Below are 24,650 nucleotides of genomic sequence, written 5' to 3'. Positions count from 1 at the left end.
GAAGTTTTGCCAGAAAAACATACGAGCAATAAGAATTTTCCAGCATGAACCCTAAAGTAACTTGCCTGGTATACTTGTTACAACTTAGTACTGTAACTGCAGTATCAAAGAGCCCTACAGGACTCTCAGGGTCATATCTGCAGCCCCCCTGGGCTGCATCTCAGTACTGAGATGCAGGTATGTAGCTCAAATTACAGGTAGGTAGGAGCTGTATGGGTGATGTCCAGTGCACTCTACTGGACATGTGCCTTCCACTGACCAAATAAAAAGCAGCATGAAAGACCTGATCCCATTCCGTTTGAAATCAGTATCAGATCCAGGTTCATGCCAAATATTGTCTAGATTGCAAGTCTTTTGAGGAAAGAATTGTTACGGCACTTCTGTCTTGTGCAGTGATAGGGTTATTGTTTTGCTTAGCAAATGATGATATTTCTGCCTTTCAGGACATAGCAAGTCAAATTGATGTCTTTTGGTGTGCTGCTTTCCTGGATCTATCCAGTTTTGCCCAAAGGATTGGGCAATACTTCATTAAGGAGAGTGTATAAGGGTGGAGCTTTTCTTAACAACTTTCAGTTAATTGCCTTGTGTTGAAAAAGCCATGTACAAACTGTTGCCCTTCACAGACATGAAATTCTGTGTTGACGTACTAAATTAAGTTTTACAGAAACAATGGTCATTGTAACAGGTCATAAACTTTAAAAGTTTTATCTGTTTAATGTTTCCACTAGAGCTGATCCTGGCTAGTGCTATCCTATTGCAAAGTCCATTATCAAGATGTACCAGAACCAATTAGTAGAAACAAGAGGGAGTAGTAGAAGAGGTCTGTGGTCCTTAAAAAGCCCTACACTGCAATAAATGACTAAGAAATTAGAACACAGAACAATTACTTTCCAATTTGAAGGTGATTTGTTCATTTTTGCCTAAGGAACTTTAAACATGACATCCAGTTAGCTGGATGAGAAGTATCCAGACTTGTTCTTTTCATGTCTAACAAAACAATGCTCAGATGGCAAACATGAAACCAGCCAACAGAACATCAGATAACGTTTGCTGTACCGTCTGGATGCTTAATTTAGCTAGACAAGTACACTCTAGTTTGGATAAATGATGCAGGCCCAAATTAAAAGAAAAGACAGAAAAGTGCAATGATGGCTGAAGGCTTATCTTGCTGTCATGTAAAGCGTAAAATTTAGGAAGGCTCAGAAAAAGCTGCTAGTGAAAGGGAGTAATTTCTACCTCTTTTTATGGGAAAAACAGCTCAAACCTTAATTCTGGTGTATGCACACTTAACTTTTTTAAAGTAGTTATCAAAGGCTACAGCTAGATGATATATGCACTGTAGTGACTACTTTCACAATATCTTCAGAGAGTATCAGTTACATTTTAATACAATATTATAGAATTTTCTTCTCTATGCTTCTGAAGAAATTCCATGGTTTGTCCAAATTGCCACCCATTCTCTTTAGAACTCCTAATGCTCAACTTTATGTTGCTGCATATTTATTTACTAGCAGCATGTGTCCCATTTTAAAAACAAAATTTCAGAAAACATTTTAATAACTTCAGGCAACCAACTTATTTTCCAGGAGGTTTTGTGTCCCCCCTTTTTTAAAAATTTGTAATTAATATACTTATTTTCCAACTCTTTTGTCCCATAATTAGACATAGACATAGAGTAAGGTGTCCCAGTGTGATTGATTAATTAAAAGGAATCTTCGCTTTCTCAGTCACGGAGTAATTAAGTGCATTCGATTGTATTTTTTTCTGAAGTTTGGCCAGTGTGAATGAGGATGTTAGTGCAGAGTTTCAGTGGAGGTTTTGATGTTAGCCAGAAGGTGCAGCCTCTCAAAAGTGCAAGGGGAAGTCAGACTGCCTTTACCCTAGCCCTTTGAGAATCTGTCTTTACGCAGGTAAAGTTCATGGTGAATTAGTAGATTTTGCACCAGAGGAACCCGAAATTTTAAAGTCTGCTTTAAAATTCTGTCTTTATTGCTTCTTTAGCTTGGGGAAAAAAAGCTGCTCCTCCATTAAAGGAGTCCACTGTGTGGTTTTGTTGCATTTTTATAAATAGTTCTTTTTTGCAACTTTGTCCAGGAAATAGTAGCAATGTCAGTTCAATAGTGATTTAAATTTCTTGCCTGTTTTAACTGAAGGCTGGACTGTGTGAAGTGCTGAGTGTTTCACACTTTGACTTGGATAGGCTGTTACTGTAGAGGGGTGGGAGAATGTCATCTACAATATTTTGTAAGATTCCTCCATGGTCTGCTTTCCTGTGTTCTCTGCAAACTAGTCCAGTCCTGCCCTCTAACCTGGGTGGATAAAAATCTCTGAATTGACATCAAAGTCAGAGTGACCTGGTGATCTTCAATATGTTATAAGAACCCAAGCAAGGTGAGCTTGCAGTGTCTTTATTTTACCATTTGACATACAATCACATAATAATCATGCAAGAATACAAAATTTCTTTGACAGGAAGGCTTCTGATTTAAGATAGCAGTTAGTAAAATAGATCCCTTCATTTTTTTTGCAAGAAAACGTACATCTTGAGAATTGAGTGCTTGAATTACGTGCAAGAAAAATTCTTGGAATAGTCTTTTCGCCAACATCAGTAATGTTCTTGATCTTTTGCAATAATCCAGTTGCTTCTGGCTGTGAGTTCATGGATCACCTGCCAACTGTTTCTGAACAGACTATACTACCTGCCTTGGGAATAATACCACAATTTGCCATCTGGTGAGATCATGATAGTATCACTTGACCTCCACATGTGGTCTCTGTCAAGCACTTCATTGAAAACTGGCAAGACATCAGGGCCTGAACATACTGTTCTATGCAGCCCTGAATTTTGGCAGGGTTGCAACATTTAGTAAGTAAACTTCATCTGGCTTGCAAGTCACAGACAAATAGGACAGGCTGATGTCATCGTAAGCTTTAACTCTCATTAAAGAGAAAGTATGTGTCAAGTAATTATTAGGCTTTGTTGGGCAAGGTATTTAGGGGAAGTTAATAGACAAAGATCATTTTAAGCAGCAAGGCTTCTGAAGAACTGGCATTCAGTAAGCAATGAAAAATGACCCTAACACCACACTTAATTTGGAAATCGGATTTGTGTTGCTTTTCAGATTTTGCTTGTAACTACACCTTCTTAGATCACAAATTAAAAAGGTAAAAATGTATGTAATAAAGAAATTAACTAAGTACATACATGCTGTGTAAGTCAAGTTTAATTTAATGGCTTAATGGCATTGCGTTCTGGTCATTGTTCAGCCAAATAAGAAAGCAAGAAAATACATCACAAATAAGTATAATCTAGTAAAAACTGTTCTCTGCTACTTAAAGCTATGCTTCATTTGAATTAATTCACAGTCATATCCCAAAAGTAATAGAAGTGGGGAGAGGGGAATGGAAATCCTGTTCCTCTGATGGCATTTCACTTCAGTTTTTCACCTCTTCAGAGGATGGATGGTGGAGGTCACTGGGAGAAATAGGGACCTCATTTTGTTTGTAGTGTGTCACCCTAATCAGAATATAAAACCTCAACAGACAACCCCTAAGTCCTGCTTGCTCAGCAATGTGTTGCTGACACTTCCAGGCATGGATAGCAAGCAAAGTGCCATGGTGGTTTTCTCCAACAAATCTTCACAGCAGAGTCTATTTGTAATTTTGGCTGATAAAAATCTTACACTTGTGGGGAGTAGCTTGATGCAGAGCCATGTTACGCTACAGTCCCTAGTAAGACATCTAATTGACTCTGTGGTACCACATTGCTACTCTCATCTCTTCTTCGTTTCTGAAGATTGTGGAAGTAGGGGATTCTGGCTGTGCTTCATAAGTGCTGGAAGGAACTAGACTGAGTGGAAATTTGCAGGGGGCAGTGGGAACGGATGGCACAAAACTATCACTTGACTGATTGCCCAAACTAGGTTTCCCAGGGATTCTGTGTGCCTGCAGATGGAGAGGGCTGATATGAAGGGCGTGAACACTGGAAGTAAGTCAGGTATGTCTTTGTCTAAATTAAGAAGACTTCTGAGGTGATTGCCTAGGACTTAGCGCTAAGCACTAGAAACTCAACTTGGCTATCTCCACAGAAGAAAATTGTGAATGTAAAGGAAAACTTAAGCTCCAGGGAAGCATGTCAGTGGCAGTAGAAAGGTTATGGTTCTCCTTGTTCCTGGTAAAACGTTTGTGTGATTGCCTTCCACTTTCTAGCCCTAACAGATTTTAGGCTACAGCCCATTCTTTTGGCAGAAAATTGGACAAAGATGCAAAATAGATTTTGCATATCGTCAGTTGTCTCATAACATCTCTCAGATTTTTAAGGACAGACAAGGAGACCAACCAATCAGCCAGTCTGTAATCCTAGATGTGAGGCTGAGGAAGAAAAGATGATGTGTAAAATCTTTATGCCAGTGCCTTTCCCAAAGGCAATGACTCAAGGAGATTACATTGATCATGTCAAATTCATTTGCAACATTATCAGAAGAAATATTGAGCTGCAGTCCTACTATGTATTTTAAACTCTTACTAATGTTCATTTGCTCTACTAGTTGTATTCCTCTAACTAAAAAGATAAGCACAAATAGTAGAGGGAAAATTGGAGGTGGTTTTTGCTGGGTTTGTTTGACTTCTCTAGAGTAGAAATAAATCTTCGTAGCAAAATAGTTTGTGGTGGTTTTTAAATGTAATTTTTAAGTGTTGAGGGTTTTTTGTTGGAGGTTTTTTTTCCCCTCTAAATGAAGACATAAATGAGGAGGATTACATTGTATTCAGAGAAACAGAGGAAGTTCAATTCTCTGCCAAAGCAAACATCCGCAGACTTGTGTAGTCTACATGTTTCAATGCATGTGAAAATATTTGGTGTTGTAGAGTGACTTCCTTGAGTGGAAATAATATTGCAGCTAGTAATGAGATTTTGCAAAAGAAGGAAATCACAGCTATCTTAGTAATTTAACATCTCAAAATTGTTTATGGATAGTTTCCTGTCTGACACATTTAACTGAACAAGTTGAAGTGTTTAAAGAAGATTAGAATGACATTAATTTTTAACTGCCCTTGACCATGACATTTCACAAAGGGTGTGTTCAATAAAAACAGATGGAAAAATGAGCTTGCCCCTTCACCTTGTAGTGGCTTTCTTTTGTCAACTGATTTAACTTTCTGTTGCCAGTCAGCTGAATATTCAAGGACATCCTTGGCTTTCGTCTTCTTCATTTTATGAATAGAATAGCACAAGAACATAGCAATTCCTATAAAATCCAGTAATGCTAAGCTTTTTGTCTGTTATTAAGATGGAGATGGTTGTACAGTCACAGATTCATTTTTGGTAATGAATTCTAAATTTCGTTACAAAACCCCATTTAATACCAGAATTATACAGTGAGAAAAAAATTGTTTGAAATTAAGCAGCATAAAAGTAGGCAAAATATTACAATGTTTTTTGGCATCTGATTAAAATAATAATGGTAAGGGTATTTTCAGAAGAGCAGTGCAGTTTGCACTCTAGTTATAAGCCAGACTTCCCACTTAACACAGCACCTGAACACTTCAGCAGCAAAGCAGCTACGAAGCTCAGGCCATGAGTATGGCTAGGGTGCAGCCATCACACAGGCCAAACACAGTACAAGGGAGCATGGTGCAGAGCTTCAAAGTCAGGAGGAAACACCTTGATCCAGAGCGGCATTGTAGCACAACACAAACGTGGCTGTCCTGCTTGAAGTTAGTTGGTGCTACATTGTGGACTTGAACTCATGCTGGCAGCAGCGTGGGAATCTCCTGTCTAAACTTGTTCAATGTGAGAGTGGTGTGTCCAGTGTAACACAAGTTATTGGGTCTAGTCAGTCCAAATGTCAGTCTTCCTATCACAGCATGCATTTCTTAACTTTGTATGGCTTATTTTAAAATCTCTCTTTAAGTTTAATATTATTCATTTTATGGTCAAGTTTATGAGATCCAACACTGAAAAAATCGAGGCAAAAAAAAAATCAAGGTAGAAAAAAAATCAAGGCAGTGATAGGTTAGTGTTTGGACTCGATGATCTTAAGAGTCTTTTCCAAACTTAACGATTCTGTGATTCTATGAGATGTACAGAACTAAAATGGCCGATCCAGAGAAATTGCTTGCTAATTTATAAAGTGTAGTTATTTCTATGCATTTTGGCAAAATGACAAGTTTTTCAACTAACATTCTCTTCAAACTGTTTCCATGTGCCAGATTTTTTAGTATCTCCTGTGTATGTTGTTTTTGCAATATGTTGTTCCGTTGCATGGGATCCTAGTAAAAGTTTTAAGTAATCAACACAAATGCATTCTTTAACATAAGGACATGTTTTTGGGAAACATGAGACTGCCTTCTTTGAATGCTGTTTGAAACGTACTTGGGGATTAAACATTCAGTTTTTAATCAGATGAAATGGAATGCTACCCAATAAGGAAACAAGGTAGAGAAGTTCAGTGCTGAATAGACAATTTAATATAATGTAACTTACAGTGGTCAGCCTCATGAATTGCTCATACACCCAGTTTCTTTGAGAGCTCCCTGAATTTTCCTTTGTCAGTATATGCCAGTGAAAAGCCTAATAACGTATGACCTGTCCAGGGAATATTAGACATATGAGTAAATGTTGTTTAAGACACATTAAGGTTCAGTTGGGACTTCTTGTGGTTTCTAGTACTAGGCATGTTGAAGCATCTGTTGCCCTGTGAAAATGCAGAATCAGCTTGATAGAATAGCTTTTATATCATCAAGTGTAGTAGACAGATTTATGTCTCCATTATGCAGCTGAAAGATTTATCTCTGTGGTTTTCCTAGAATGGCTCTTCTTGGATCAAAATGTTTTCTTCTCAACTGCTTTAAATTACATACAAAATCCTGGCAAAATATTTTAAAAACTCTCAAACCACAAATCTTCCTTACATACCAACCTACCACCTGTCTTTCTCACAATGCTATAGGCACGTCAGCGCAGTTAGGGTTATATGAAGAGTTTAAAACTGGTTAATAAAAGTTGTGTCCTTTCTGGTACTTCTAGAGCTTCTTGTAAAATGGCTTTTCATTCTTTCAGGATTTCTGAAAATTCTTTGTGAAGGGAAGAGGGTTGGGATGATCCCACACATAGTTTGGGACGGTACTGTTGTTTGTTCAATTACAAGTTAGCTCTGAATTTTTCTGTGGATCATATTTAAACACACTTGTAATTCGATAGGCATTCTGACCCCACTATCGCCAGCAGGTGTATCTGGCTTGCTTAAATCAGAGTGTGTGTCTGGTCAGTGTTGGATGATAGAAACCAGTTTGTAGTCGGGGCATTCCAGTGATTAAATCCATGTGTTCTTTTTCCAATCCTTTATATTTACTTCTAAAAATAATTTCTATAAACAATCACTCACTGTTTCCCCAAACAAGACATTTTGTATACAAATTAGACAGAAGTGGCAAGAATATAAGTGTTCTATAAAAGAATAAAAGATCCTGACATGTAATGTTGCATAAAAAGGAGAAGGAAGCAAGAGAGTAAATGAGCTTTCTTCACACAGTTTATATCATATGATATACAATTTTTTTATTTGTATATGCTAAACCACCATGGGACATCCCTTAAAAACAACCCTTACTCCAGACGTCATTCTATTGCTGATAGATTATGTGGATCACCTGTAGCTATGATGTCTGAGGAGGAAGAAAATTGCTTTAAGGAGGATTTTGTTAGGTAGCAAACCTGGAAAATTATTAGGTTTTCAAGTTTCTATTTTTCCTTTCCTATGGCAAAATGATAGCAGTGAGAGTACAAGAAAAAACCTGATGCCATAACACAAATGTTTCTTGTAATGTTTATGAAAATATTGGGAAGAGTGGTTTGGATTTTGAAAAATAAACTATGCAATTTTTTTTAACATCTCAGTCCCATATTGACCAGATCCACTTAGGGCTTTTGTGACTGTTTAGAAGTGTCTATCAGTCATCCAGGCTTTCTCCAGCAGGTGTGGACACCAACTACAACAGAAACCTGCAGTTGTTCAGGGAAACCCTGTTCTAGGTAACAAGAAGGTACTGTTCACTTTTTGTGTGCAAGTCCAAGAAAGTCTTTCCATGGCAGTTTTAAAATTGTTCTTCCCTACTTGTATTCTTAGTTGTGCTTCTAAGCTGAGATCACCCAGCATTTTTACAGGGTCTTTCTCAGTCCTGCAGAAAGTACGTGTCTCTCATAAGTCTACTCTTCTCGCTAAACACCAATCTTGGGAGAAGGAAGAAAATGTGACTCATTCTCCTCGTCTCTGTGTTCCAACGTGGTAGTACTTGAAGAGTATTAAGTCCCCCTCAGCTATTGAATTCATGGGTAAAATGCATTGGTTGAAAGGCAGTAGTTCCCAGAAGACACCAAAGTGGCCTTCAACATCCAGTTTAGGTATTTTTCGCTCAACCTCACAAAATCCAGCTGGGCTTCTAGAGTTCACTTATGTTTTTTTACCTAGCCGTATCATCATTTTGGAACACCTTGGTAGTTGCTGGGTTCTTTACTGGTCAAGATATAACTGCAGTAATTACATTACAGTACTTAGTTATTTAACAAGGATGCACTGTGTGCACTTTCCAAGGTTGCATTAAGCCCAGTCCCTTTTTCTCTACCATTCACAGAAAGAGTGTGTGGGCTGTCCTTAATGAACAGACTTGGGTATGTGTGGCTCTCTGAGTATGCTATTGTAGAGTCTTTAATCTGTAGTTGGAGACAGTGGAGTGAGATTTCCTTCTTGGTCAAAGTAGTTATTCAGACAGCTGAGATATGTAGTCAGTGTCATCGAGTGAGTTGTGATGTTCATAGATACTGGAGGGACAGAGGAGCAGAAATTAATTATATAGTTTCTGGCTTACAGAAGAAGGCTCAGTTTTGGGAGCAATAAACATGCAGTAAATTTAGGGTTAGTTTGGTCAGTGAATAAGAAAAGGGTGGCACTTGTCAGATGACTTATCAAGTACTTACATAGATAAACATTTGTTTTAGATTAATGGTGAAGGGTTGATAAATACAAAACCAGTGTCTGACCTGTAAGTAGAGGACAGGCACAGCAAAGCTAACACTGGAAATCTATCTGAGAGCCTCCTTGTCTTTGAATGCTTGATGAATTTTTGATGGTGGTGGCTCTTGTTTCCTTGGGCCTCCATTAATACTTTTCATGAATTCATATTCAGTGCAACCTAACACAAAGAAAATGCTGGACTCTTATGCATGAAGAAACTCAAACCCAATTTACACATCCACTCTTACTGTATCCACAGACCTTCTGGAAGTAAGGTGACTGTCAAATGCTACTGATTGAAAATTTAAAGCATTAGCCTTGTAGGATTTTTTCCACACAATTTTGACACATAGCCTTGCCATGACGTTCTTGTTATGCTCCAAATATATTCTAAAATCTTATCTAAATCCCTCAAATTTTAATAAAGATACTGAGCTTTCACAGAAGACAAACACATTCAGCACATTCCTCAGATATTTAGTTTGCAACATTGGAAGTATTTTTCAAACAGCATGTGATCTATGACATGGATTTAATGGAAAATTGTTTTTTGCATCATATGTGGTCTCATCGGTGTGGGAACAGAAGTGACACTCTTTGTCGGGCTTTGGTCTTTTTGGCCCACTTTAGCTCAGTTGATGGTGTTAATTATAGTCAGAGAACACTTTTAACATCTTTAAAAATTACATATTTGTTGTGTAACAGAAGCTGACCTAATAATTTTTTCTAGTTAAAAATGCTGCATAGGTGAAGCACAAGTCCTAAGACTAGGATTCTGTTACGCTCGGAGAGGGGCTCCTGTAACAAAGTTTGGATGGGAAATTGCTTCAGATAATGTTGTTCGGGATTGAGTCCTTATAATAGAAGCAGCCAGCCATAACAAATTATTTTCGGGCTCTATTGTTTCGTATATACAATTGCAAGAAAGAAACAGAATGTTCTTTGTGTTTTTTCTATTTATGTTTAGCCTTATAGGTTTACTGAGGCTGGCATTGAAGAACTACTTTTAACAATTTTTATGACCTGTTCTTGAACTAGACACTTCTTACATACATTGTAGTGTGGCTGGCTTTAAACAAGCTTTTCATCTTCTTTATGGTGTTTGTGAAGTATACTGCACTTAGCTGACAGTATAATGAAAGCATTTTTGTGTGTTTATTTGTCCAAACTTGCATTATTGCAGTTGAGCACTAGCTAATTTCTAGCCTTTTCTTTAGCTATAGCAGTGTGTTCATCCATACACCTATCTAATGTTCCTCAGAAGATTCAAATAAACAAGAATGCACAGAGCAGAAAAAGATAGGCTGGCTTCTAACAAGGATCCTTTCTTCTTAGGAAAGCAGTAATGTATCTTTGAGGAATTTGACTATACCAGACTAGCATCCTTCACTCATCACTTCAAGTGGAAACGCCCATTTCCTTACTTTCCACCAAGATTCTCAAGATTTCGTAGACTTATCTTTTAAATCACCAGTTCATCCATTTGTTGTCCTCAAGTAAAATGACCTTTCTGTCTGGAGAAACAGGAGTGAATATGGAAGCTGCAAAATGCCATTAAATAACCCAAAAAGTCATGGCTTGTGCTTGTGAAGTGTTGAGGAAGTTCAGATTCTGCGTGTCTCCCAGATGATTCCAGTTCTCCATATAGCTACTGAATTTTTGAGACTTTGTAGTCAGATTAATCATAGCCTCTACTTTGATAATTTTCTCTTTTTTTGTAAGGTAGTGTCCTGAAGAATCAAGATACAGTATTAAATGCTCACATCTTTAGTTATTTAAAATGCAGTGCAGAAGAATGATTTTTTTTTTCCAAGTACCTATTTGCCAATTGCCCCAAATAGACCTGGAGAAGAACGCAGCATTAGGTAGCTGCCCTCCATGTAATTCTTCCTCTGTAAACCAAAGCCTGATGAGTCTGTTCCACTGAAGTGTTTCCCACGTTCAGCTCAGTATGGGGCATTCTGGTTCTACTGAGGGGCCGGGGGGCAGGGAATTCAACTTCAGTCAATTGCAGTCAGTTCCTAACCACTGGCAGGCAGTTTCTTCATCAGCGGAGGTGCTCCGTCATAGTATGGAGTAACGCCATAACTTTGGGCAAAAGTTTTTCAAAGGAGCTCTAAAATTTTGCTGTATCTATTCCTGAACATTTGGCCTGGTGCTCTTTTCTGGGTGTAAGCCTTAATTTTTCAAATGCCATGAAGTTTGTGACCAAAATTGTCACAAATCACTAGTTACTATTAACATTCTTGCCCTCACTTTATCTAGATTGGCCTCACTGGCTTTAGTCATGCACTGTATTTAGTGGACATTTAATGTAAAATGCAGAAATAATCCATAGCAGTAGGAAGCAAGACCAGGACAGCTTTGTTTCCCACCCTCCATCCCCTCTGTCTTATAGAAACTGTTTGCCACAAAGCTGCAGCTCATCCCAGTTAACGTGCTCTATGTCCAGTGCAGTCACTACCAAATTTCTCCATATGCAGGATGTAGGTTCACCAAAAACGGGCGGAGGGTGTCCAAATGTCATCTTGCACAGTGGCTAAAATTCTCCTGAAAGGTGGGAACTGAATGAACAGCCTCCTGAGTGCTTTTAAAAAGGAAGGCTAAGTGAGGGAGACTCTATTCATGTCCTGCTCTTTGTACAATTTATTTATTTTCAGAGTTTTCACTCAGTGTAGGAAAGGACGCATCTAAATAAGTGCCTTTCCTCTTAACTCTGATAATAGCTTTGAGCGGTGCGAAGCTACTATTTGTTTAATGAAATCTCCCACAACAAATGTATTTTAAGGGTTTATTAATCCTCTGGATTTAAGGAAAGGTTATTATTGTTGTTTAGGCCTTTGAAATATTAGAAAACCAGTAGGTAGTTCTGTATATTAGATATCTTCAGCTATGGGGAGTATCAGGACGGACAGAGCAGCGAAGTGATGCATGTGAAGACTGAGAAATGCCAACAGCATGCCATGTGTGGGCAGCTCCCATTACCCTCTGCCTCGGCCAAGCCCGGTTCTGTCTAGAGTTGTCAGTACCCCTCAAATATAAAAACTCAACAGATTTTCCTACATGTTTTTGTTTTTATTATTATTATTTTTCCACGAAAAGGAAATAGAGCTAAGTTCCAACAAACTGCAGAAAATATTATGCAACCCAGTGAAACCCAAGTCTCTTGTAATAAAATTTTTCCTATTTTTAAAAGCGGTGTAAACAGTAACGAAGTCTTGGCTTGCTAACCACCATGTTGCAATTATTGGAAGCTGAGGTGTTACAGATCTTCAAAAGTATGTCTGTGAAGTCCAGTAGACATAAATAGACTACAGTATGACCTCATATCATCTTGCAAGCAAACTTTCAATTCTGATTCTTCTCTTGGAAGTCCTTAAAGAAGAATTTGAGAGGAGAATCAAAGAAATGAGAGTTTATTTCCTGCACATACCGATTGGAGTATTTGGCCATAATTTAAGGTCTGAAGAAACCAATGGAAAAACAAGATCATGCTATGGCTCAAGCTTAACAACACATGTCGTGTCATACTCTGAGTGTTGGGCTCTCTAGTTCCCCTTTACCAAAACCATCAAGTGTCTACCAGACTGGTATTTCTGCAGTGACATTCATCGGCAGTTCTTGTCCCTGTCCTTCTCAGAGTGCAGTATTACTCTACTTCTTCTGAACTGTCTTTTTAGTCTACTGTTGTCACTATCAATACTCATCATAAATATTCTGTGCTGAGAAGTTAGGTCATATGACAATCACTATTTTTTTGTTACTGGCAATTTACAACATTGACAAAGCGTATCCTTTACTATGCCTATTTTTCAATTTTGCTAGATTTCACAAGGAGCATCCCTAAATGATTTACAGAAAAAGAAGAGGCGTGCCCCTCTTCCACCAGCTGCATCTGCTCCACCCACTCCTGCCATGCCAAACAGGACAGAAGAGAGGGAGGATAAGAGGAAGAGCACAATGGGTGAGAGGCGTTCTTTTTTCCTGTGTAATCCTATGCATGTGCTTTCAGTGCTCGCTGTTGGAGATTTCCTTAATTCTGTTATGTCGTGAGTTCAGGAACTTTTGTAACTTGTGGGGAAAAAAAAGGCAATTCTCTGCAGAATGAAAGTCTGGAAATAAGTGTTTGTATATTACCTCTTTTTTTATGCCACCATTCGGACTACCAGTGAAGTTTTTCCTTTTAATTTAGTCCTCAGTTTTGTTATAAATCAATCTCTGCTGAGTCTTTAGCTAAGCAGTAGGAGAGGAGAACTGGTGCTCTCAAAGGAATGCTGGACGTAGCTGGAGACAATAAAAGAAACATCAGCTGTATGTGACACCGCATTTACTCTCATACAGGAAGACTGTAAAACGTCCTCCCAGCCCTCTGTCGTTATCTGGCTGCTAGCTTGTTCAGATTGGTGGGAGCTTTGCCCAAGTGAGGACCCCAGGATTATGCTTTTAGCAAACAAAGTGATTTTATGGTGGGTAAAGATATGAGATAATAACCCCACATATTGGAACTCGTTTTTCAGTACATTAAGGGAGTCTTTCTTCAAGTGCCGTAATGCACTCAGTGCACTTCAGTTCGTGCCTTTGACCTCATGTTTCATAAAGTGCCTAAGACATACAAATATGACATCCTGTCACACATAATTGCTTGCATTACAAATGCCTCACAGTTTAGAAAGAAACCTCTTGGCTTTGTTCCAACATTTATTTTCAGTTAACGCTTCACATTTAATGCCTCAGCATTTATGTAGCAGCAGGAGTCCATTATCTTGTGACATGTTCGACTCCATTGTCATCTCTTATTTAAACCCTCTAAGGGGAACGTTATCGCTGTGCCATATAACACAGGAGTTTACAGCAAATTGGCTTACTTTTAACCATTGCAGATGTCTCAGTCCGTTGCTCCTCATGCTTTGCCCTACTGCTGGTCACGTACTGATGACGTTTGGTACTTAAACTTTTTGTAAGAGTTCATTTTATTTTCTATCAATGCTTGGAGTGTTACAGATGAAATAAAGCACAGCAGACCCACTTCTGGTCCGTTCAGTACTGTGTACGTAAGTGCTTGCTGGCCAGACCTTGCTGATGTAGGATTCTGTAGAATTGTTTACTTTAATGGAGCCTTATTAATTTACACCAACAAAGAACTCATCCCACAGTAGCCCTATCTTCAGTGCTTCTCATTTTCTGCTACTTTCTTGAATGAATGTGTTCATTAACAAGAAGAAATGTTAAGCAAGGGAAGGTTGGTAAAACAGCCTCTCTTCAGGGCCCTTGCAAGCAAATGATGAGAAGGCACAGATGGCTCTGAAAGCAAGAGAGAAAAGCTGTGAAAAAAAGCAAGACTATAGTGAGGGGAAAAATGTGCTGCAAGAAATAGGCAGCCGCATAATGGAAAAAGGATTAAAGCTACCTATGTATCTCCCAAGTTACCCACGTGAATCAAAGCAAAAGCTCCTATCAAAAATATTCTCCGTCAAATTCATTTCAGTATTCAATACTGAATCACTTATTCTGACCCCAAAGGGTTGTGCCCAGTTTTCTCCAAGCAGTGAAAAAGGGTCTGCACGTTTGCCAGCATTAAATTGTGCCCTAAATCTCTGGAAGCTGGTGACTCCTAAGGAGAAAATTATAATGGTTTAATCTTTTTTCCTCCCTCTCGGTGCTACTTCCCTTCTCAGCAGCCCCAGAGCATGAACCTAAGAGCATAGGAATGATCAGAATGGATCAGACCAGAGGTCCATTTCTGCCAGCATCCGTCTTCAGCAATGACCACAGCAGATGCTTAAGGCAGGGTATGACAGCACAATGAGCATGTAGTCGTGGTTCCTCAGTGGACTTTCAGCATCTAAGGACTTTTAAAATTGCAGTTAGCTCTAGGTCTGTACACTACAAACTGGCAGCAGCTTAACATTGGAAATGGTTAAGAGAGTATAGCGCAAAGGTGCATGTGTTTCATTACTGCACATCGTATTGAAATAAGCCGCCAGCCACAGTTCTGAACATTTCCTTTGATAGCTTAAAACACCGTTTTTAAAAAAAACTACTTAATCATCTGCTTCTTCACAATGTCAAAATAATTAAAAAATCTACTCAAGAAAAAGAAAAGAAAAACCTGTCAAGATATCTACTTCAAAATGCTGACCTGAGGCATTTTCCTCTTTCTGTCAAAGAGTCAGGAAAATAGTCAGGTAAAGTATGCTAGAAGTCAACAAACTTAGGCAGTTTGCCGCTTTAGAAGATAAAAACAAAACACATTTTTCACATTTCCTTACATAGCTTTTTTTTCGGCTTTTGTTTTAATTAAACTTTTTTTTCTGCTTCTCTATGTCTGCCCAAACTCATGATTTTAACCTTTAGCTGTGATGTACATGTAAGTGCTGGGCCCAATTCTGGTCCCATTTCTGTGGTTTAAAAGAGACCTAGCTTTTCCTCCTCCCTTAATTATTTGGGGATAAATAAGAGCAGAATTAAATCAAGAGAGACTTTGGACGTAGGTAAGGGAAAATTAATGTGTGTTTAAAAAATAACAATGAGTGGAGCGATCATTATCTTGACAATGAAGTAACTAGTCAATTGATCCCCCTGTAGGTGATGGACGGAAGGTGCCACAAAAGCCTCCTAGAGGCACTACTCGAGGTCCACCCCAGTTAGTGATCCCCCCACCCCCACCTTACCCTCCTCCTGACAGAGACATTGTGGATCCAACACTCTGTTACAGAGAAGCAGATGTTACCGCACCAACAGAGCTGGTACCTGAACGTATGTTTGAAAAGATATATATTTACATTTCCACTCTTTTGATGGTTACTCTCAGGGGTATCTTTTCCAGACTTTCCTCTCTGCTCTCTAGACATACATGTCTGTTTTTTCCCTTTTTTCCAGCCTGTTGTCTTTAAAATGCCCAATGCAGTGTAACTAATTAATATAAAGTAAACAAAGCCCTTGTTTGGAGACAGTTTCGTGGATGATACCTGGCCATTGTATGGAAGCATTTAAAAACAACCACCCAACCATGTGACTTTGTGCAGCTGGTAGCAAAAAATCTGTTGTCTTGTATTAATTCTCCGTGTTTCTTTTTCTGTACTAACATGTTTTCTGTCTCTCCAGAGATTAATTCCTTTGAGAGTCAATAGGTCTATCAGTCTAGGTTGAAAACTACAAGGTGTATCCCTTAGGAAAATGAAACCATTTACAGGAGATGTATGTTATTAAAGACCGTCCTGTCCTAATGGGTACCTCTTCCTTGCCATCTCTGGATTGTCCTTTGTGTGCTTTTCCCCTTGGGGCGTAACAGTTGTCAGAGAAAGAACTATTGTATTTTCCACATCCTTGTGTATTTGTGAAAAGCATGTTTCCATGCTACTTTTTCGTGCTTATCTATCGACTGTCTTTACATCTATGTACGCAATCCAAGTCTTTGATCATGTATTATATTCCCTGTGGGCTTGCCCTGCACACCCATGTAGATCCTGTAAAGGCAGCAAAGCTCTGCACGTTACGGCATCTCATGCACGCACTTCCTTTGAAGGTCAGGAGGGCATCTGCTAACCATGGGGTAGAGAAATGTCTCCATTGGTTGCTAATTTGACAAAAGATCTTTTTCCATGACACATTCTTTACCAACATTATTCTGCAGGTAGCCATTACACTGATGCATTAATGTTGGTGTGTTTGCTGTTGGATACCAGCTAAATCTAAAACATTATTTCTCAAATCTGTGCTGAGGAAATACAGATTGACAAGTTTTATTGGGGGGGAGAGAAGGAAATTAAGGAGATACATACTAACCGAATCTTATTGAGGATTAACCCTAATTCATTCTTACCAGGAGATGCCCAGAAATATTATCATACTTAAAATATTATTTTTTTTTGCTAGATACTATCAGCTTGCCTACAATGTTTTCTTTATTAAAAATCCATTGTGACCTTCTTTGCATTAATATTTCTGCTTCATTTGAGTTTCTACCACTGTTCTTTTGCAATGCTTTCCTGATCTAACTTGGTGATCAAATATCCTTTAATCAATGCAGTTCTGATTTTATCAGCCTGATCATTTGCTCTTAAGCAAACACAATATCCCAGCCAAAAGGATTTGATTAAGCTTGTATGTAAAACATAACAAGAACTTGTATTATTCTTGGTTTACTGAGAGCAGAAGAATAGTGCTTAGTGGGTACTTTTTTTAGACTTAAAGCATCAGTGTTGGAGAGGGACAAGTTTAGCTTTATAATTATGCTGTGCTCTACCTAGATAAAGATACATGTATAGATTTACACAAGAGAAATGTGTATAGATGTACTCGTGAGAGAAAGCAGCACATATGACAGATGCTAATTATATTGCCTAATGCCAATCTGAAAGGTGCTTAGATACTGCAGTGCTTGAGCGGTGTAAGAAGAGAGTTTTGCAATGATGTTTTTTATTGCCTGAGAATGCCTCAAGCAGTGCAAATAGGACTTTGGCGGTAGATTCAAAGAGGAACAATATTTTCAATCTTCCTCAGTCCAACCTCAGTAAATGTGTTTTCTCATAGAACAAGGTGGGAAGGAGGATAAGGTACTGATGCCAGCTATTGATGAAAGGCATATTTGTTCCAAAATCACTCTCTCTCAAAACAGCTTTCTCTGATGAGGATTGTGGTCTTCCTTTGCTGAGTGGGTGAATGTCAGCAGCAGATTGTCTTTCACAAGATGAGATTCCCATTCAGAAATTAAAATTCTGTGATCGTGTGGTCTTTAAACTTGTTCCTTATGATCTGCCCCTGTCTGTGGGGCACCGTGCCTCAATCCTCATTCCTTCCCAGCAAACACACAGTTGTCCCATTGTGCTCTGGGAAACCCATGTTGAGAAATTTTCATTTCATAGAGGATAGTGGTAATCATCACTCTTCACGGAGTTTTCCAAACTTACGTGGAGTGTAAGTCATTCATGAATAGGGCCTTTAGTAAGATACTTGGGCTTTTCTGACTCTAATGGTAAGAATCTCTTCCACAAACAAGAGTAAAATTGTTCCTCACAGTTTTTGCTCTTTAATCTTTTTATTCTCATTACATGACCTTTCCTCTTAACTTTTGGTCTGGTAGCCCCTTAGCCGCATGTTGTGTGCATGTCTAAAATGATGTTTATGGGATCCTTTCTCCTTCCTTATCTTACTAATTAGATTGTTCATGGCCTGTGATTCTCAGATTGACTGTGCTTGGGGAATGCAGAAATAGAGGATGTCACCTCTGTTGCATGGCATTTTGTTGTGTCACATAGCTTGTGAAGTTCTTAATAAATAAGTCAATAGTAAGTTCTGTGCTACTTACCTCAGGTGAAGAATGCACATGCTGAAACATTGCTGCATCTAGACGAGCAACTAAAACATGGCGCCTTGAAATGTTTTCAACTAGCTCATTAGAATAAATGCAACATTCCTATGAACCTCCATGATTAGCCCTTTATTTGGCTTGTTATGAACTATCATTTAAGAAATGCAGTAAGAAATTAAAAGCTGTTTGAAAAAGAATAAACAATTCCCCTTCCTATAGAGTGAGATCCTCAATTTAAATTCTTCACACTGACACTGGATAAAGTACTAGTGAACTCAGGATTCGCACTGGGTAAGGGCTTGACAACTGATTGATTTTTAAATTTTGGTAAGTGTTCTGTCTTTAACGAAGTGAAATCATGATTTGAATGTGTCTTTATTTTTAACTGTAGATCAAAACAGTCAATCGTCACTTAACTGGAAAGCTCGAAAGAGATAAAGGAGTGGGTATAAGCATTTCCCAGTGATTTTGTATAGGTGACATCTATACTACTAGTTGATGGATGATGCCAGGTTAATTTTAAGGAACAAGACAAACAGAAAGGAGTCTTATCCCCATATCTAATTTTTAATGTTTTTCATTATATCATTGATACATTAACAGGTAACACAAGCCACTTGACAACAGCTGTGACAGTTTCACAAGCAGTTCGGTCAATTCAGTCACCTTAGATATATATCTAGTCTTTCACAGTCAAGGGTTGGACTTTGTTAACTTGAAGCAAAAACAGGTAGAGAAACTCACAGAGAGGAAACTACATTTTCTTACACATAGTTCTGAATTAATTGAGACCTGCAGGCTACTGACTAGGGTATTCTGCTGGCCTGTCATAGTGCGCTGCCTCAGAAGGCACCTGTCAAGTGACCCAGCCTTTCCTTTCTCAGAGGTGGTCTTCTAAGCAAGAAAACTTGCAAGTGTGACTTAGGAGGCTTATACTGCATCCGCCTCTTACTCTTCCAGCTGTCTGAGGCTGAGGCTAAAGAATGAAGCTGAATCTCCAACACCATCTATCTTGTACTTTCGGGAGAATTAAAATTCAGGCCACGTAAAGCAGAATTCTTAGACATGCCACGTGTCAGCAGGTGTTGTGCTGTTGGGACTGAGTTAGTGTATATGTGAACCCAGGGAGTTAGTCTCAGAGCATCTGTGGGATTCCAAATTTTAATACATGTGCCCATGCACCTACACCTCCTTTGGCCATCTGATTCTTTAATGTTACTGAGCATGCTAGCCATTCTGCTTTCTGACCTACACAATATTTATAATTTTATCCTTTTACTCTTTTCCCCCAACAGTTTACTGTTGTGCATCATTCCCTTCATACACCAAGCGCGTCTGACAGACCTTGCCTCTTCCTATGACCTTCATACCTCTGAAACTCCTGTTGCCTCTTCTACCCTGATTCTTCTGTTGCCTTCCTTCCTCCCCTGCTGGAAAAGAACCTTTTTCTCTGACTGAGATTTTGGCTTCCTTTCTTTTTGAACTTGCACATTCTCTTTTAATTACTATTGATTATTTTTGGCTGTGGTTCATACTTACTTGTAAGATCTATGCTCCAGAACTGAATGCTGTGTTATATAAATCTATATATCAGCCTCAGAAAGATTACCCATACATTTGTCTGTTCTTTTTCCAAAGATTCTCTTTATTTTGAGCCATGGTTTAATTTGGTGTTTCAAAGAGTGTGTTTTGGGGGCGGGGTGTCTTACTTTCAATACTGTCTAAAGATTTAATGAAAAATTTCTAAAAACATTTTTGTGGGGTTTTGTTTGTTTGGGTTTTGTTTTTGGGTGTTTTTTTTCCTGTTAGTGTAGGTATAACATTTTGCATTCTCTGATATATTCTGGTTTTCATTCATTGCATATGTTTTGTTCTTTTGGAGCAAAATTAGAACCGGGCATGACCTAGTCAAGTTGAAGGGCAAGATTCTTTCTGTATCTTGGCTATCCGTCAAGCTGCTGAGAGAAAAAGAAATATCTATTGGATCTATAAGGGGCCTAAAAAGAATACTAAGAACCAGTACCAAACGCACTAATTCATAGGCTTTACATCTACTTTCATCCTGATGCTTAGTATGAGTAATTTTATCTTGATACTGGAGACATCCTGTGCAAATGAAGGTGTGTGTTCTATTTCTGTAACAAAAGGTGCAAACGCTGTTTGCTGAAGATAAATCTCGCTCTACAAGTCTCCATTTTACAGTTGTACTAGGAATAGTCAGTAAGTTATGATTAAAATATCAACTATAGGTTTGTACTTACCAAAAATTTCTTTGCACTGTAGAAAGTTCTTCATGTGAACAGCCCATAAGGCATGTATTTTTAATCATTCTGAACTATAAACATAAGTTTTATGAGTTGCAATGGTGCACACACCCAGAACTATTCTGACCTCACATGTACTGATATTTAAGACATTTATGTTATTTAAATGCGTGAGTTGCAATACACAGCTCTAATCTAAATGACGAAAAATTATTGTTTTACCCTCGAGCAAACAATCATGTTCATCTTGAATCCTTTCCAGGTAGGCAAAACAGAGAATAAGAAAGCAAAGCATTCCTACAGATAATGTGAAACATGACTAAAAAGGGTTTTGACGGTTTTTAATACAAATATGACATGTAGTTAATAAGTTTTCAGTGATGCTTCAGAACGTATACTTTATACCCCGAGGGTCTTCTAATAAAAGCGGAGTAGAATTGAACACACTGCGCTGCCAGATACTTTGTAATAGCTTCTTAAGACAGGACAATGGTTTAATTGTAAGTCTTCTCCTAAAAAGAAGAAACTAGTAGGTGTTCACAATGTGAAGATTAAGAACCTAATTTACCCATTCTCATTACTCTATTTACATCCTATTTGTAACTCCACTGAGTTACATGCCCCATGGAGTTCAGGCTCATATGAAAATGGAATGATGAAGTGGTGAAACAAAATTTTTTGTGTTGAGTCCAGTGTAGAAGTACAGTGTATTGTAAAAGCAGATCTTTGCATTGCATTGACACATGTTGAGCTTAAAGGAGGCTTAAGTTTTCAACAAAATTCTATTTTCGATGAAAAAGTTTCCTTGCTTTGAAGGAATACAGCTATGATCCCTCTCCACATAGCTGGCAAGTTTGCTAGTAAAAGCTGTCTCTTTTCACATGTTCTGCTCAAACTTCTAAAAAGCCCTTGGTAAAAACTGAAAGTTCATTACTCATTCTTAATTTACTTTTTTTCATTAAAATGCAAAATTTGCCTCTAAAACTATGTTTGTGGAAATTAACATTTTCTGTGAAATTCCTATGTAAAATATTTTAATGACTGGTTTAAGCGAGCCAGCTCTGCCTTTCCGAACTTAAAAGAAAAATTCCTTGCTTATGCTAGCTCATATCCTTTGTTTTGTACAATTTCATGAGTATTAAATGGAACTTAAAAAAAAAGAAGAAAAATTGCCGCATCTTTCCAAGAAATCATCTTAATTATAAGGAATTACACTTATACTGTAACGTTAGCATGTTTAAAACGTTCCATTACTATACACAGTGTGGGGAAAAAAATTTCAGTGACACTCATTGAGTCCAAATCTATTCAGTGGAATTGCATAGATACTCTGTTTCACAACTGTTAATTCATTAATAGTGTATGTGTAAGGGGGTGAAGTGTTTAAGCAAAGTGTGGTTATGGAAACGTGAACTTGCCAGGAGTTTGCCTCAACAAGCACAGCTCAGCACCAAGGTACAGTCAGGGAATCCCTCCTTGTTTCAGGCTTTGACCCAGGATTTCTAACATCACCTCGATTCAGCTTCTGGAAGAGAATGAGAGTTTTTCTGTCATTTTCAGTGAGAGGAAGAAATGTCAGTATAGGTAGGTTTGATGGAGTCTTAGGTTAGCAGTGGTGTGAAAGGACACCGGCTTGATTTTACTCCTTTTATTTTAACCATGGAGACATTAGAAGTGTAATGAGAATGGCTTGGAGAAGTTGATAACAAATTGACTGCTATACTACAATTTTTCACCAAAATGTTCTTACCAGAGTTAGTAAGAAACACATTTAATGCATTCAGGATTTTTCTGCACTACCAAACAGCACTGCTTGAATACTGTCCTTCATGGTAAGATATCTGGGGTGAAAAACAAATAAACAAAAAAAAAAAAACCAAACCAAAACTGGAAAATATTATTGAGCCCTCTCAGGGGGGCATAGATAGCTTATAAATCAAACAAATTCCAGTATTACGACTCCAGGGTCGGTGACATTCAGTGCTCTTAGGAAATCAGGACAGATGTATAATTTATGATTAAACCCGTTCTGATACATGATGAATGTGCTCAACCCCCATGAAATCCAGTGAATTAGAAACAGATTAAGCTTCCCGGTGCACAGATTTTACAGAATGGCCATATAAAACTTTTTTTATGTTCACCACCAGAGGGAGCCGATGTTGCCACATATCTGCAGTAGGTAGCAAGTAAGGAAAATGCTAAAGATTAACCTCAAGCTAATAGGTACCACATTTATAGAAAGATTTTCAGTTCATTAAGAATTCCATAAAATTAAACCTGATTTACTGAGTTGTTTTGTTCAGCAAATAAAAAGAAAAATAAATTTTTTTTACTGATTTTTTCTTTAAATCAATTTCATCACAAATATGAAAATGAAGGTAAAATTGTAGTTGCAGGTAATGTCACCGTGATGGTATCTTCCAGATATAAGCTCAAATTTTTACTCTAGGCATTCTTGCAAAGGGTGGTGGTGCATTGGATTCGCTATTATATTGCATAGATACCGCCTGTATATTTATGGCACATGTGTTGAAGGTGTGGAAATTAGTGCATATAGCTGGTGTATGTGCTTAAGAACAAGCACATAGGAGTAGGTCAGGTTTAGTGCCAATATAGAAAGATGTGTTCTGCTAGAAAGGTTTATCAGCTTGAGTTTTAGCATTTTAAAAGCATGAGCAGATTGTTTTAGTATCCATCCTCTTTGGCAGACAAATTACTTCGTTACCATCAGTTCAGTCATTCAGAGACTAAAATCTAGGATTCAGAGACTCTCCAAATGTCCTTAAATGTCTTTTCTACATGTAACGCTTTCTTTTTTTTTCCTTAGGATTGAAAAGTTTGAAGATTGAAATGAATGTTGTCTTTCTCACTGAGCAGCTGGATTTTTTTCTTTTCCAGTGACAGGGCTGCAGAATATTAAACTTTGAACTCATTCCATTTTTATCTTTAGAAAATGTGCTACTGGTCCAGAACTGAACTTATTCTGGGCAGGTAAAATGGGGAGAGAATATTCTGAATATATGAATGGAAGAAGGAAATATTTCTTTTTGTTCATATTTAACTGGAACCATTTAAAGCTGTCGTGGCATCTAGAGAACCCAAAAAAATGCCAAGGGGGAGAGATTGGTAGAGAAATCATCCAGTCCAAATTGTATGATGAATCGCAAAGGCTTATGATGCATTTATTTATTAAACATATGGCCATGCAATCTATCATATGCTTATCATCTGCCCCTGTATTCTGCATTTTTAAAGTAAACGCTGTGGTCATGATTCTCATACACTCATCATTTATGTTTACAGTGACTTTAAGCCCTCTTTATTGTTCCGTCCCAGTATAAAAGTGCTTCTTTGTGACAGTTGGGCCGTGTGTGTGTATATAAGACACCAGTTCTGTCTTCCGAACTTGGCTTCCAGTCACTGCCATGACTCTCGATATATATTTAGTACATGCAGTAGGCACCATTTAACTTTCCATACTAAAATACATGTTATTTTAGAAGACAGAATGTAACTTATTCCACCCCTCCGAAATTACAGCCATGTTGTGTTCTAATGTCATTGCAAAACTATGAACTCCCCCCTCAAGGACAGTGAGACGAACTTGCTGTCACTGTTTACACACTTCTTAATCAGATATCTCATGTATAGTATGCAGCTAGGCTTCTGTATAGCACCTGTATGGCTAGAGAAGTCCACTGTTAAAATTCATAAGAAGGTGACAGAACAAAAAGTGACATAGTTAATTCTTTATCCAGAAGAGCAGAGACGTAATAAACTCTGCTGATTTTTGCTGAGGTGAAGGGGGAAGGTGATTTTGTGTTTTTCTATGCAAGAATCAGCTGCTTTATTTCTTGTTTATTGCATATTCTTCTGTGATGCTTTGACTTCAAGTGGTGAGTGACTGTTGAAAGGATCAAGCCCAGTAGCAAGAATTAACTACTTTATAAGCTGATAATGTACTGAATAGGTGTCAACTACTGAGTCCTTAATAACCCTTGAATGATCCCTAAACATGAAAGATTTTTTTTTCCTGTTCAGTTCTAATAAGAAAATTGTAAC

The 24,650-nt window shown here is 38.1% G+C and overlaps 1 protein-coding gene across 14 annotated transcripts in view; it reads left to right on the top strand.

Moving 5' to 3' along the window:
* The window catches only part of COBL (cordon-bleu WH2 repeat protein), a 168,999-nt gene that overhangs the window by 104,178 nt on the left and 40,171 nt on the right, over positions 1–24,650 (top strand). For 10 of the 14 annotated variants that reach the window (XM_075084386.1, XM_075084381.1, XM_075084380.1 and 7 more), the window contains 2 exons: positions 12,837–12,975; positions 15,597–15,767. In XM_075084386.1, coding sequence (XP_074940487.1) covers positions 12,837–12,975; positions 15,597–15,767 — 310 coding nt within the window. The remainder of the gene's footprint in view (positions 1–12,836; positions 12,976–15,596; positions 15,768–24,650) is intronic. The other 4 variants (XM_075084385.1, XM_075084384.1, XM_075084383.1 and 1 more) reach the window with 1 other exon arrangement.

This window comes from Phalacrocorax aristotelis, chromosome 2 (genome assembly GCF_949628215.1).
Source record: "Phalacrocorax aristotelis chromosome 2, bGulAri2.1, whole genome shotgun sequence".
Taxonomy (NCBI): domain Eukaryota; kingdom Metazoa; phylum Chordata; class Aves; order Suliformes; family Phalacrocoracidae; genus Phalacrocorax; species Phalacrocorax aristotelis.
The sequence above is the reverse complement of the archived record's forward strand: the minus strand, read 5'-3'. Positions and strand labels throughout refer to the sequence as shown.